The following is a 13623-nucleotide window of genomic DNA, read 5'->3' as shown; positions in this document are numbered from 1 at the left end:
TCCAGTTAATAGGACCTCTGTCTTCCAGGCTCTGTGGGAAGTAGAAGCCTAGCTTGGATAAATTCCAGTTCACAGACACAGATGACTGAATCACAGTGACACTAACCAATATTCTTGCCCACTTTTTGTAACTTTTCACTTCTCCGGCTCTGATCAACATCCCCTTGCTCCTCCACCCTCCTCCCTCATTCTGTAATTGAACCACGGTGAGTTGGTTTCTTGGTGAGTTACAGATGGAGACTACGCCAAGTGGAGTTGTAAACCAAAGGAAACTTTATTTGCAGGAACTGAGATCATGGGGAATAACTTTGAAAGCCATGACTCCCTGAGCAGGGATGGATGGGTTCCTTTAATTTACAGTTTAGGATGAATATTCAGAAAGGGGAGCTTTGTGCATCCTCTGTTATGTTAATGAAGCTCGTGCTCCTCCTAGGTCAGAGAATTTAATGTTCTAGCGAAGCAAGGAAACTGTCAGACAAAGGGAAGGGGCTATGGGCTATGGTATAAACTGGATGGGGTCTTGGGCTCCTTATCTACAGTTAGGAATGGAGGGCCCTGCTTACTTCTGAAACGCACTTCGAGTTTTACCATTGATTTACTGTCTCTGATATGGGTGGGCTATTTCCTGGCCTCATAGAGCCCGTTTTTGCATTCCCTTTGTTCCCTTAAAATCCTAACTAGCGAGGTTTTTGCATTTCTTTGTAGTTCTGATACCTCCTAGGAAGTTCCACAAGTAGTGTTCTTGGGCACGTAGAGTGGGTGAGGCACAGATCTTGGAAAATAGCTGGCGGCCTAAGATGATTTGTCAAGGGTTACAAAATCTATGTCTGGTCTTTCTTTTTCTGGGGCCACTAACTCTTTCTGCTTACAGTTCTCTTTTCAAAAGGTTCAGTCACCTCTGCACAAATCAGAATTGAAGTCAGCTCTTTCCCCCCCACCCCGTCCCGACCACGATGGTTACTGAATAACATTTGTCTTTACTCACTTTAACCAGTGTGTGGTTTTATCTTTGACAGTTCTTTAACTGGCCCTTATCCGGTTCTTTCTATGAAAGTAATATAACTTGCTGTAACTTAATATTCTAGCACTCATATTTTTCCATGTTGCTATCTAGTTTCCATAAATATAGTACTTCTTGTTTTTTTGAAAAGTTTTATTTATTTAAGTAATCTCCACACCCAACGCGGTTCTGGAATTCACAACCTGGAGATCAAGAGTTGCATTCTCTTCTGACTGAGCTGGGCAGGTGCCGCCCATAAATATAATACTTAATCACTGCACAGTATGGGTTATGTGCTATAAATTTCTTAACCAAAAACCCAATGGATTTTTTATTATAAAAGGACTATGTGTTCATCATGGAAAATGAAAAAACTACTATAAACAAAATATAAATCTCCTCTCCAGTAATCCTACTACCCTGTTTTGCCTCTTTCTAATCCATTTTCCAACTTTTGCTGTTAACATTTCAATATATGTCTTTATGACCTATATACTCTCTGAATATATCCATATGATTAAGCATAATATTAAAAGCAAAAGTGGGATCTTTTTAAACAGATGTGTTTTCTACGTAATATTTCCTGATGTTATTAAATATTGTTCATAAATGCAATTTATTTTATTTTATTTTATTTTCAGAAATGTAATTAAAAAATGACACAACATTGTATCTTTGGTACATTGGATGTGCCAACATTTATTTCGCAACTTCTTGGTGGACTTTCCTGCCCTTTCTCCACCACCAGTATTTCCCTATTACAAACAATATTGAAATAGTCCTATAAGCAAATCTTTGTGCTCATCCTTAATTAGTTCCTTTAGATAAATTCTGAAGGGAGCATTTAACTCCACTGAAGATCAGCTCCTTTTTCTTTTGGCTTCTATAACACCACAATTTCCCTTTCCTCTCGTCACAGCTCTGCTTCCCATGTAGGATCTTCTTATGAAGATTTAGATCGTCTAAATCCTATTAGATTTTGACTGGGCATGTGTTTTTTTCTCCCATTCTGCCTCAGCAAGCTCATTCATTCCATGGTTTCCATAACCCTTCCTGTGCTGATGGCTTTCCATCTATAACTTCAGTCTAGTATGTCCTCTGAGCTGTAGTTCCTAAAGATCTATTTCATATGTCTCCACTTGGGTATCTCACAGCACATAACAAACATAGCCAAGGGGCGCCTGGGTGGCTCAGTCTGTTGAGTGTCTGACTCTTGATTTTGGCTTGAATCATGATCCCAGAGTCTGGAATCAAGTCCCGTGTCAGGCTTCATGCTGAGGATGGAGCCTGCTTATATTCTCTTTCTTTCTTCCTTTGCCTCTCTCCCCTGCTCAAGTGCTCTGTTTCTAAAACAAAGAAGCAAACAAAAACGAAACAAAACAAAAAAAACTCAACATAGCCAAAATGGACATAATGATTTTTACCTCCCAAATCCTTATTCTCCAGTGATTCCTATTTTGGTGAGCAGCACCAGCATCCACCCAATGGTTCAAGCCGAAAACCTGGTGATCTTGTCTTCTCTATTACATGGCACATTTTGCCAAGTCATGTTGACTCTACTTCTCACCTTTAGGCTTTAGAATTCATTTACTTCTCTTCATCCTCACTGTGGGCTCCAGACCAGACTGTCATCAGTCTGTATCAGTTCCATAAGTGGCTCTTTGCCTCCAGTCTTCTCTTCGACTCATTTTTCACATTGCTGCCTAAGAAAATTTGCTAACATGCAAGTGTGGTCATGTCAGTCTGAAATTTAAACTCTTCAAATGTCTCTCCATTGCCTTTGGGATTGAGTCCACTCTCTTTATCGTGGCTGGCCAGGACTTTTTAAAAGAATAACTGGTCCTGCCTGTTTCTCCAGCCTCATTTCTTGACACTCTACACTCTGCTAAAAGCCTTGGCTGTCTTCTCAGTTCAGCCAGTAAGCCATTGTTCTACAGGCCATATTCACGTTTCTAATTGGCTCTGCCTGTCCCATTCATTGCACTACCACATCACAGAGTCCATCTAGAGCAGTGCCTGACATAATAGACATTTTAAAACACATGTGTTGAGTCAATAAATGTATAAATATTGGGTGAGAGGATGTTGATGCAAATATATTCTGGAAGCTGGATATATGCTAATTGAGAAGAGGTATAGTTAAGTCTGTAGTCTAATGTCTAAGTCTAGAGTAATTGAGAACAATGGTCAATTTCCTGCTTCAGCACCTTGGGTCAATTTCCATATCTCTTGGGGCACCTGGGTGGCTCAGTCAGTTAAGCATGGGACTTGGGCTCAGGTCATGATCTCATGGTTTGTGAGTTCGAGCCCCGCATCGGGCTCTGTGCTGGCATCTCAGAGCCTGGAACCTGCTTAGGATTCTGTGTCTCCCTCTCTCTCTGCCTCTCACCCATTTGTGCTCTGTCTCTCTCTCTCAAAATTAAGTAAACATTAAAAAAAAATTCCATACCTCTCTAAACCTGTTTCCTCATCTTTGAAATGAAGATATAGTATCTACCTCAAATAGATAGTGTGAGGATTAAGCAAGACAACTAAGGTAAAATGTTTAGTACTGCAAGGGAGGAAAACTTTTCCTTTCTTCCCTTTAAGTCTTTGGTTGCTCTAATAATTAAATTGACATAAAACAGATTAAAAGGAGAAATACTTAATTACATACTTACAGGGGCCCCACTAACACATGAGAGGCTCTTTGACAGGGAACTGAGGTTCATATGCCATCCTGAGCTACAGAGAAGAGGATAGAAGTCCGGCATTTCACACGGGAGAAAGATCATTCATAGGGAGATGGGAAGAGCCAATATTTGGTAAACAAATGTATGCCATGCCACGAGGAGGAGTCTTATGTTAAAAAAAAAAAAAAGGTTAATTTTGGTAATAGCGCTCTTCCTGGTATAGGCTTTCTATCTAAAATTTTAGAGCAGTTAAAGGGAAGGTAAAAAGCTCTTTCTGAGTCTGTTGGGCTCAACAGACTTGATTGTCTTTAGCTCCAAATAATCTTCATGCCAAAGTGGCACATTCTGGGGTGGACTGCTCTGAATCCCATCAGTACAATATCTGGCATAGAAGTGCTTAATAAACGTAATCCAACAATAATGACAATGGAGATTATGATACATTGCCTCCAGATGGGTGTTCCCTTTTGCACGCCAACCTATTACACGATTTAGCTGTTTCAATAAGCCTTCCCAGTTCCTATTAACAATTAAAAATAATCCCTCTTATTGCCTGCAATAAGAAAGGCAAACATTTTGCATTTCTGTGATTAGCAACAGTATACCTATTATTAGACATTCATGGTATTTATACATTTTGGCTTTCTTAAGAAAAGAAATGCTTCAGGGGTGCCTGCCTGGCTCACCTGGGGGAGCATGTAACTCTTGATCTTCGTATTGTGAGTTTGAACCCCATGTAGGATATAGAGATTACTAAAAAAAAAAAAATTAATAAATTTTTTAAAAAAAGGCTGGGACACCCAGGTGGCTCAGTCCATTAAGCTCCCACTCTTGATCTCACAGTTCGTGACATCGAGCCCTGCATCAGGCTCTGTGCTGAGAGCACAAAGTCTGCTTGAGATTCACTTTCCCTCTCTCTGCCCCTTCCCTGCTTGCATACACACACACACACACACACACACACACACACACACAGATACAAACACACAGTCTCTCTCTCTCTCTCTCAAAATAAATAAATAAACTTTAAAAAAATAAATTTTTTAAAAAGGGTAAAAAATGCTTCAATGACATCTTTGTGAACATAACTTTTTTTTTCTTCCTAAAAGGTTCCTTCAGATAGATTTCCAAGAGTAGTATTACGGTAACACATTCACATTTTCAGAAGTTTTGATATGTATCACCAGGTTGCTTTCTGTAAAGTACAGACAAGTTCTAATTTTATGATCCCTCCCTAAATCCTGATTCTTCCGCTTGTTTTTCATTAAAAATGAAAACATAATTATACTTTTCTGTATATCCCTTATGTATACGGCACGGCGATCACTTTGACCAGTAACTTGTTTCTAGATGACTCTTATCGTTTCTAGACAGCCATTTGTCATCCTTTCTCATAGTGATATTAGAGACTTACTGAGGTCATGTGTGAAATGTGTTAAAAATAAAATGTACTACCTGGTTAAATATGATATTCTTTTCATAGTCAAAACTGATGTGGGTTTTTTTTTCACCAAGTACTATGGTAGGTAAGTCACTGATTTCTCCAGAATGCAGTTACTTAATAGAGCAGCAAAATCAAAGAATAATATCTCTATAGTGTAGCATATATACTATAGAAGAATGTTGCTTTATTTTTTTTTCCAGCTATATCAAGGACTTTGGTTTAGGTTTAACTTTGACTTTTGGTTAGGGTTGCATTTGTTGGCAAGTAACGGAAGATTGGAGGTAGGTGGTGTGGAATTGGTGTGGCAGCTCCAGAATGTCATCATTGTCCCAGGTTCCTATCTCTTGGCGGGGGTATAGTTACACACGGATTTCATTCCCTTGGTCAGCTCATGGCTTCAAGATGGCTGCTCTGATCCCAGACATAAGTCTTCCTCCCAAGCAGGAAGAAGAAAAAAGCACAAATGGCAAAAGGCAAAGGGATATCTGAATCTTTTTTTTTTTTATCAGAAAAATAAAGCTTTCTTGAAAGCTATACTGAACAATCTTTTGTTTACATTCCATTGGCCACAGTAACTGTATAACTATCCCAGTTGCAAGAGGAATCTGGGGAGGAAAATAGTTTTAGTTGGACACATTGCCACCCTGAACAACATAGGGGCTGTGACAGAAAAGCGGAGGGAATGGATATTAACTAGGCAAATTGGCAGTATCGGCCATCGATGTAAATATGTATATAATTTTTCATTAGTAATATGAAAAATACCACGTGTTATTTCCCTTAAACCCAAATTGAACTTACCAAATACTCTGTGATTAAACTTCTGTTTCACATTAGACCAAAGCAAACTAGAAAAAAACAAGTGTAACTGGACTTCTCAAACCTGTCATTTCTCTTGTTCTTCAGGTTCTTTCCACCTGCCTCCCTCAACCCTGCACATAGTATCACTCAGGAATTTGACATCTGCAGACAGTAGTAGTGCCTGACAAAGAAAACCCCATCAAAGTGCTGCATTTAATCCCGAAAGCATTCCTGTGACATATTTCATAAACCAGAGAAAGAAACAAAGCATTCTACGGTATGGAGTCCTATTTTCTTCTAGTCCAAGGAGGAAGGATTGCTTCCTCATTTCGCCTTTGCCATGGCTGACATTATCAGCCAACTAGTTAATCCATTGGCTAACATTTTAGATCTGGAAGTCCCTGGGCTGCTTCATTCATTAAAACTTTCCTACTCTGATTTTAGGAATTTAAAACATATATACTCTATATATTAGATCCTGGTTCTACACATTTTAGTCTAATGGAGGGTCAGTGATGGTAGTAAATCTCTTCTGGGGAATCGTATTTCTTCCATAGACTAAGTAAATATAAATATAAATAAAACTTATAATTAGTCTCTGGAACCTAAAAAAAATAAAAACTTGGGGGGCACCTGGGTGGCTCAGTCGGTTGGGCGTCTGACTTCAGCTCAGGTCATGATCTCACAGTTCGTGGGTTCAAGCCCTGCATCAGGCTCTGTGCTGACCGCTTGCTCAGAGCCTGGAGCCTACTTCAGATTCTGTGTCTCCTTCTCTCTCTGCCCCTCCCCTGTTCATGCTTTGTCTTACTCTGTCAAAAATAAAATAAAAATGTAAAAAAATAAAAATTAAAAAAAAAAAACAACTTGGAGAGCAATTACCCTTGAAAGATGCAAAACGGTTTAAAAAAAATTTTTTTTTTTAACATTTCTTTATTTTTGAGACAGAGAGAGAGAGAGAGAGCATGAACAGGGGAGGGTCAGAGAAAGAGGGAGACACAGAATCTGAAACAGGGTCCAGGCTCTGAGCTGTCAGCACAGAGCCAGACGCGGGGCTTGAACCCACGGACCGCGAGATCATGACCTGAGCCGAAGTCGGATGCTTAACCGACTGAGCCACCCAGGCGCCCCCAGAACGGTTTTTAAAAAATATTTTTGCCTTTCAAAAACTAACAGAGGATACAGTTTTGTTTAACACATATGAGGAAGTCTTACAAGTTTTCTAAGGGTTTAATTTTCTCTTCATGTCCAGGAAAATACCACTAGATCTAAGAAATAATTTAAACATGAAAGCAATGAGAATTTGGTATGTTTTAGGGCTTCAAAAGCAAAATCCAATCATATGGCATAGGATTTTGTGCACATAAAAGGTGGTATGGAATACTGGTTAAGGAAGTGTACTACTGAGCCATAGTGCCAGAATTATTAGCTGTGTGACCACGGGCTAATTACTTAGCTTCTCCGTGTGCACCTCAGTCTTTTGTAGGTTAAATGGGGACAATATTAGTATGTACTTCAAAGGATGAGTGTGAGAAATAAATGAGTTAATTTCCACAAAGAAGTTAGTAGAATGAGTACCTGGGCATTTGTTAGCAGTCAAAAACATTAGCCGTTATTTTAGCCATTAGGAACTCCTCTTTTCCAGTGCTAGGACTCTTCTCTTGTAAGCAACCTCCAAAATCCAGTTGTGGCAATCTTCTCTTAATATAGTTCCACCCTTGGGTCTCCTGGCTGGCTGAGTCAGAAGAGTCTGTGACTCTTGATCTCTGGGTCATGAGTTCAAGCCCCACATTGGGTGTAGACATTACTTAAAAAAAAAAAAAGGTTCCATTCCCCTTTGAACATGTACTAAAAATGCAATGGAAACTCTTAGCATGTTTCCTTATGCTTGTAACTTAACAAAATAATAATCAGAGCAAGCATATGCAACAACAAAAACCAAAGCAATAGTCCTTTTATTCTCTACAAAACTATTTATGTATGTATGTATGTATGGTATGTATGTATGTATGTATTTCTTATTTCTAAATATTTACTTACTTTGGGGAGACCGCAAGTGGGGGATGGACAGAGAGAGGGGAACAGAGGATCCAAAGCAGGCACTGTGCTGATAGCACAGAGCCCAATGTGGGGCTCGCACCCAGGAACCATGAGATCATGACCTGAGCCCAAGTCAGACAGACGCTCAACTGACTGAGCCACCCAGGGGCCCCTTTACAAAACTTTTCAGACCAAAGCCTCAAATATATTTCAAAATGTTTTGGCAGTCATTCACAGCATGTATTAATCTGATAAAGGCTCACTTTTTAGTTCTTTGCCCACTAATTGCTCATGGATCCTCAAGACTATGGGGTAACAGACAAGCAAGATTTAATGAATCGTGGCCAAAGAAGTAAGTAAATGATTTTTTTTTCTTAAACACCCAAGGCCACATAATGTTGCAAGTAGAGAAGAGAATGAGGTCAGAGTGTCCTCACAGAACACTCCTCACATAAGTAGGAGACAGAACTTCTTCAGTGGTTCTCTGAAGGTAGGATCCTTGCCATAGGAAGACAGCTAGGTTTAGCTGCCTGGATGGGGTCGGGCTGGGTGGGTATGGTTCTGATGCCCACCAGAGTGGCCAGACATTTGGGAGACAAGCCTCTCAAGCACAAGTACTCACCCACAAAACTTATAGCTAAAACTCAATCACGCCCATGATTTCAAACATTCGGAACAAGTTGTTCTGTCTAGCTTTGTACTGGGGCTTACAGCTTCAACAACTGTAGCCTCTGGTAGCAAAAAGAAGAATATTTTCCCAAAGTGGCAATTGTTTGGGATTACCCTGGAGACTCCTACTTCCGTACAGCTCTAAAAATAGAAATTCAAAGGTTTTATAACTTCATTCATTTAACATTTGCTGTGCATAAAAACCGAACTATTCAAAATTCCTGCTCAATTAGGTCTAGTTTGTTAAGGTCCACTAAAAATGGTAAATCTTTGGCATGTAACATTTAAGATTTCTGCTAAATGTTACAAATTAAACATAGTAGATGTGACCTTATTTTTTAAGAGCAACTCGAGGCAGAAAAGCCTATCCAATTAAAAAAAAATCTGAATCCAGTATGTCTCTATCAACAAGTCTTCTCTGAAGTATTTATTGACCTTGTTGATCACTATTAAATTTGTGAAAGACTGGTATTGTGATTGCTAAGTATTTTTGAGGAGTGAAAGAAACAATTTGAAATTCACTGGATGAGCTGAAAACAATGCCACAGATCTTGGATGTTTATTTTCCAGAGTTTGTGTATAAAAAGAGGTCTTAAAATTACATATAATACTGATCCTCAATACATTTCTTAAACATATTTAAACTATGCAATGCATTACTTTTAAGAAATCTACCATGCTTTAAATACTTGAGAGCATATCTTTCTTTCGTGGGAGTGTAATTAGCAAAAGGGCCCTGAAGTGAGTTAGGAGCGGGAAGAGGAAGAAAGGAGGATGGGGCCGTCATCCTTCTGGGTCTGGGCTAGTTTGCTTGTCCTACATTCTGAAAGAGAAAAGGTCAACGCAGGAAATTTAGTGATTCCTTATTATCTTAAGATGGAAGTCATGGCTCTTGGACTCGTCCAGACTGTGCATGGAGAGTTCCTTTTCCCTTGCATCCTCCTAGGTAGCGGTGGGTTTAGGAAGGAGGTGGCGGGGCGCAGGCCCACGGTCCTCGCCCGCGCTCCCTGCATCCGAGTCCAGAGGCCAGGATGTCTTGGTTCACCCAGTATACATTCTGGGAGGGCCCGCGCCATTGCCAGACTGGAGGAGATCTCCGCTGGCGTGTGCAAACGGGATTCTGCGAATGTTGACATTAAAGGAATACGCAAATTCAGCGTCGTAGTCCCCGCAGCTTACCCGCACCTATTTTTATATCTAAGCCAAGGTCACTCTTTAATACCGGGCCACAGCCTGAGCTGGGGCGTCGCGCCCTGCCTTGTGACGGCGGCCCAGGCGGGCCGAGCGGGCGCCAGGGGCAAGGCGGGGGCCGCGCGGCGCCCCCCGGCTGGCCCGGCCGGCACCTGCCCGGAGGCCGTCTGAAGGCCGGGTCCGGAGGGAGGCAGGGCGGCGTCCCCGGCGCCGAGGAGGGGCCGCGCGGCGCGGGCGGGGGGATTCGCGGTGGGCGCGGGCGCTGCGCGGCAGCAAAGGCTGGAGGCGCTGCGGCGCCAGTGCGTCACGCCGGCGGAGGGCACGGTGGGCTGCGGCCGACCCGCCGACTAGGAGCTGGGCGTCCGGGGCGAGGGGGAGGCGGCCGTACCCGCCCTGGCAGCCGCGAGCGACGCGGCCCGGGACCGGCCGGGGGTCGCCAGCGAGCCGCCGGCTCCATTCATTCCCGCGGCTCCGCCTCCTTTCCCGGGCTCCGGTGGCTCCGGAGGCGCGTCCGAGGTGAGTGCGCTGTCCGTCCCGGGCGGGGGCCGCGGGCTGAGGCCGAGGCTGCCGCGCCCGACCCCGCGCCCCGCCGGCTCCGGCCCCGCGCCCCCGCGGGCGGCGACGCGGGCCGCCTTGTGGACTCGGCCGCGGCGCAGGCCCAGGCCGGCCTCCCGGGCCCCGGGCGCGCGTCCAGCTGCCGGCGGCCGGCCGCGTCCCCCGAGGGGCGTGTGGCGCGTCCCCAGGTGCGCGGGCCTCCGCGTCAGAGCCACCATTTTGTGTGAGGGAATGCCGCCTTCTTCCTTGGCTGGCCTGGGATCGGCTTTGGCTCCCCGGCTGCTGCGTGCCGAGCCCCCTCCCCTCCCACTGCGCCCCACCTGGAGCCTGGCCGCGCTCGCCCGTTGCCCTGGCTCGGTGGAAAGCGGACCTGGTGAGGCGGCGCGCCGAGGCGTTTAGGCTCGGGTTCAGCCACGCAGGTGGCCTCCGGAGATGCTCTGCCCACCTCCCTTGCATTTAACCTCTGGAATAGATAACTGTATAGATTCTCTTCTAGAATGAAGGGCATCGCAATTTTGTTCTAATTCTTAGCCGCCCATTGTGCAGTTTTTCGAGGCCTGTGCCCCAGGAGATCGGTGGGTGAAGCATCGAGCCCTGGGTTGTTTATGCCTCGGGGATCTGGATTGCATTTACTCCTATTATTGTCCTTTGGAAGAAATGATGAAACCTCTGACTCGATTCTGGAAACTGGTGTGGGTATCTTAGGTTATTTTAGATTATTAGAGTAGATTCTAAAATAACCACCTGATGCAGGCCCCCTTCCCCCTTGGAGAGATCCTTTGGAAACATCAATTAAAATGCTCAAGTGTGAGGATTTTTGAGGGGGTTGGGGCTGAGCGAGCAGGTTACTCAGAGACTACGGGAAGGAAAAGTTGTAATTGTATTCAGAACTGTTAGGCACTTTGTGATTTTCAAGGTTCCTCAGAATTTGGTAATTTTTGTTTTGATTTATCTTCTGGCAAATGTGCTTGAGTACCTAGTGGATTATACTTGTGCCGTTTGTATTTTATCAGTGCATCACAGACAGGGATTAAAACCTGGCATGGTGGCTGTTGCATAATACACACGTTTGGGCCTCGGAGGGAAATCACCAAAATAGATCTGTACCATGTATTATTATTATATGCTTGCATTGGCAGATTGATAGCATGTAAGTTGTACCGGATATCTTTGCAAACTATAGCTTCTTTTTCTCCTACAGGAGAAAAGATTTTTCTGGTCTGCGGACCGGACTGAGTTTTCCTGTTGAGGGTGGTGGGGCTTTGGACAGGGAATGAAATAGTGAGAGGAACCTGGGAAACATCTATGTGTGGTAAGACTTACAGTACAAAGATGAAGAGTCTTTGAAGGAAAGCTTGTAGGTGTCATAGTAGCCTCCTCTTTTTGAATTTATGATGAGGATTGGCTTAGGGAATTTAGAAATAGGTTATGACTGGTGATACTAGCCTGCTGCACGAGTGATTATAGTAACCAGAGGTGCCTTACCTGTGGATTTAAGGTTCTGAAAAGTTTCAAATTAGTCTCACCTGAGATTCGTCCAAAACAGTATTAGACTCATTACAAACGGTATCATTTCCTAATAAAGGTATAGTATATGTCAAAGGACTTAACTCTTGAATTGGAGAAAACAAAGTGTTTTATAATTAGATGCTCTTGAGAGTAAAATGTCATTGCCACCCTCCTTATGAAATTACTCTCAACTTTTTTTGAATAGTTGAAGACTTCCATTAATTCTTTATAAACAAGTGATTCCATATCATGGGCCTTTCCTAGCAGAAATGTCATGCCTCTCCTAAATGACGTGTTCCAGGAGGAGAATTATGGAAGTGACAGGGACCTCGGACATGGAGAGATGAGTCTTGTTTTTTAAGGAAACTTAAGGAAGCACCGATTGTTTTCTAGGGGTTCCAGGTGCCCTGATTGGATGTGTCTTAGGTCCGTGGGGAACGAGATTGTTCCTCCCAGCACGTTCAGCTCTGAGCCAGACACAGTTCCTGCACCTTTAAATTCTGTAAATGCACAGGTTACAGAGGTTCACTGATTTGGTGCTACTGGCCTTATTAACTCCAGTTTGAATTAACGTAGTTGGAGATTTTGGGCATCATGTTACCAATATTTGAGAAATTGAAAAGGAAAAAGGCCTTTCAATATTTTTCTCCATTAGCTTTTATCTAACCCTTTCAAACCCTTACATGTGTTATGTTCAGTAATATGCCTAAAAATGCAGAGATTTTCTTTTTAAAGGTAATTAGAATTTAAGAGGATTGAGTATTCAGGCAGAGTATTCAGGCAAAAATGTGTCAAGGGTTCTGTAGAAAGGATTGTAAGTTGACTAGGAAGTGAAACAAAACCATCATGTTTCTTCCCATTTCTAAGATGTTGTGAATCTGAAATGAAAAAGGAATTGCATGGTTATTGTGTTTGAGATGATTTTCTCTTCACACATCATTAGGCTTCTGATCCGTTGTATATTTAACCCTGAAATTAAAGTTCTAAATTTGGCATGCTTCACTGGTAGTAGGGCATTTCACAATTCTTTACAACAACAACAACAACAACAACAAAATTACTGGAGGTTGAATTTATTAAGAAAAAGGTGTCATGGTTTAAAAATAATCAGGAAAAAGCTGATAATTTACTAAAGATAACCTAAATAATTAGACTCATTCGGTTTCAGGGCTGGTATGAGATCTTATCTGCTTTGTAGGAGGGAACTACTCATTTAGTCCCACCTATTCTTTGTCCAGAAAGTTTGTGACTCATCACGTGTTTTTAAAAATATGTATCATTTTTAGCTACTACCTGCTCCAGTGAGGTGTTAATTTTAGGCTACACCAAAGGGTGTTTTCATTTATTCAACAGAGTGTCTGTTGTACCTTAAGGGGCACAAGGGGTGCCTGGGTGGCTGGGTTGGTTAAGTGTTTGAGCTCAGCGTCAGGCTCTGTGCTGACAACTCAGAGCCTGGAGCCTGCTTCATATTCTGTGTCTCCTTCTCTTTCTGCCCCTCCCCGTTCGTGCTTTGCCTCTCACTCAAATAAACATGAAAAAAATTAAAAAAAAAAAGGACACAAAAACAAGTAGACCTCACCTTCATGGAGTTTATAGTGAAGTATTGTGTATTAAAATGTTAAAGATTTCCTTAAAATCTAACTGCACACAGAGTTTTGCAACTATGAATCGGGAACAAGTCAATTTAATAAATTACATTTTTAATCTTTATTTTTTATTATTTTTATCTTAAATTTTTTTTTAAT

General features: G+C 42.4%; 1 protein-coding gene across 8 annotated transcripts in view; it reads left to right on the top strand.

Annotated features, from left to right (window-relative positions):
- FAM169A (family with sequence similarity 169 member A) overlaps nt 1–13623 on the top strand; it is a 94825-nt gene that overhangs the window by 12086 nt on the left and 69116 nt on the right. For 2 of the 8 annotated variants that reach the window (XM_042988397.1, XM_042988389.1), the window contains exon 1: nt 10131–10330. The exons of 1 other annotated variant lie outside the window; for it this stretch is intronic. Coding sequence is in view for 1 of the 7 variants with exons in the window: in XM_042988366.1 (XP_042844300.1) it covers nt 11027–11059 (33 nt within the window). In the remaining 6 variants the exon portion in view is untranslated. Of the gene's footprint in view, nt 1–8421; nt 8445–10130; nt 10331–10512; nt 10743–10940; nt 11062–13623 lie in introns of those variants that run through there. 5 more of the 8 variants (XM_042988374.1, XM_042988382.1, XM_042988418.1 and 2 more) reach the window with 4 other exon arrangements.

Source organism: Panthera tigris, chromosome A1 (assembly GCF_018350195.1).
Source record: "Panthera tigris isolate Pti1 chromosome A1, P.tigris_Pti1_mat1.1, whole genome shotgun sequence".
In the NCBI taxonomy this organism is placed as follows: Eukaryota; Metazoa; Chordata; class Mammalia; order Carnivora; family Felidae; genus Panthera; species Panthera tigris.
This window is presented reverse-complemented; position numbering and strand designations above follow the sequence as displayed.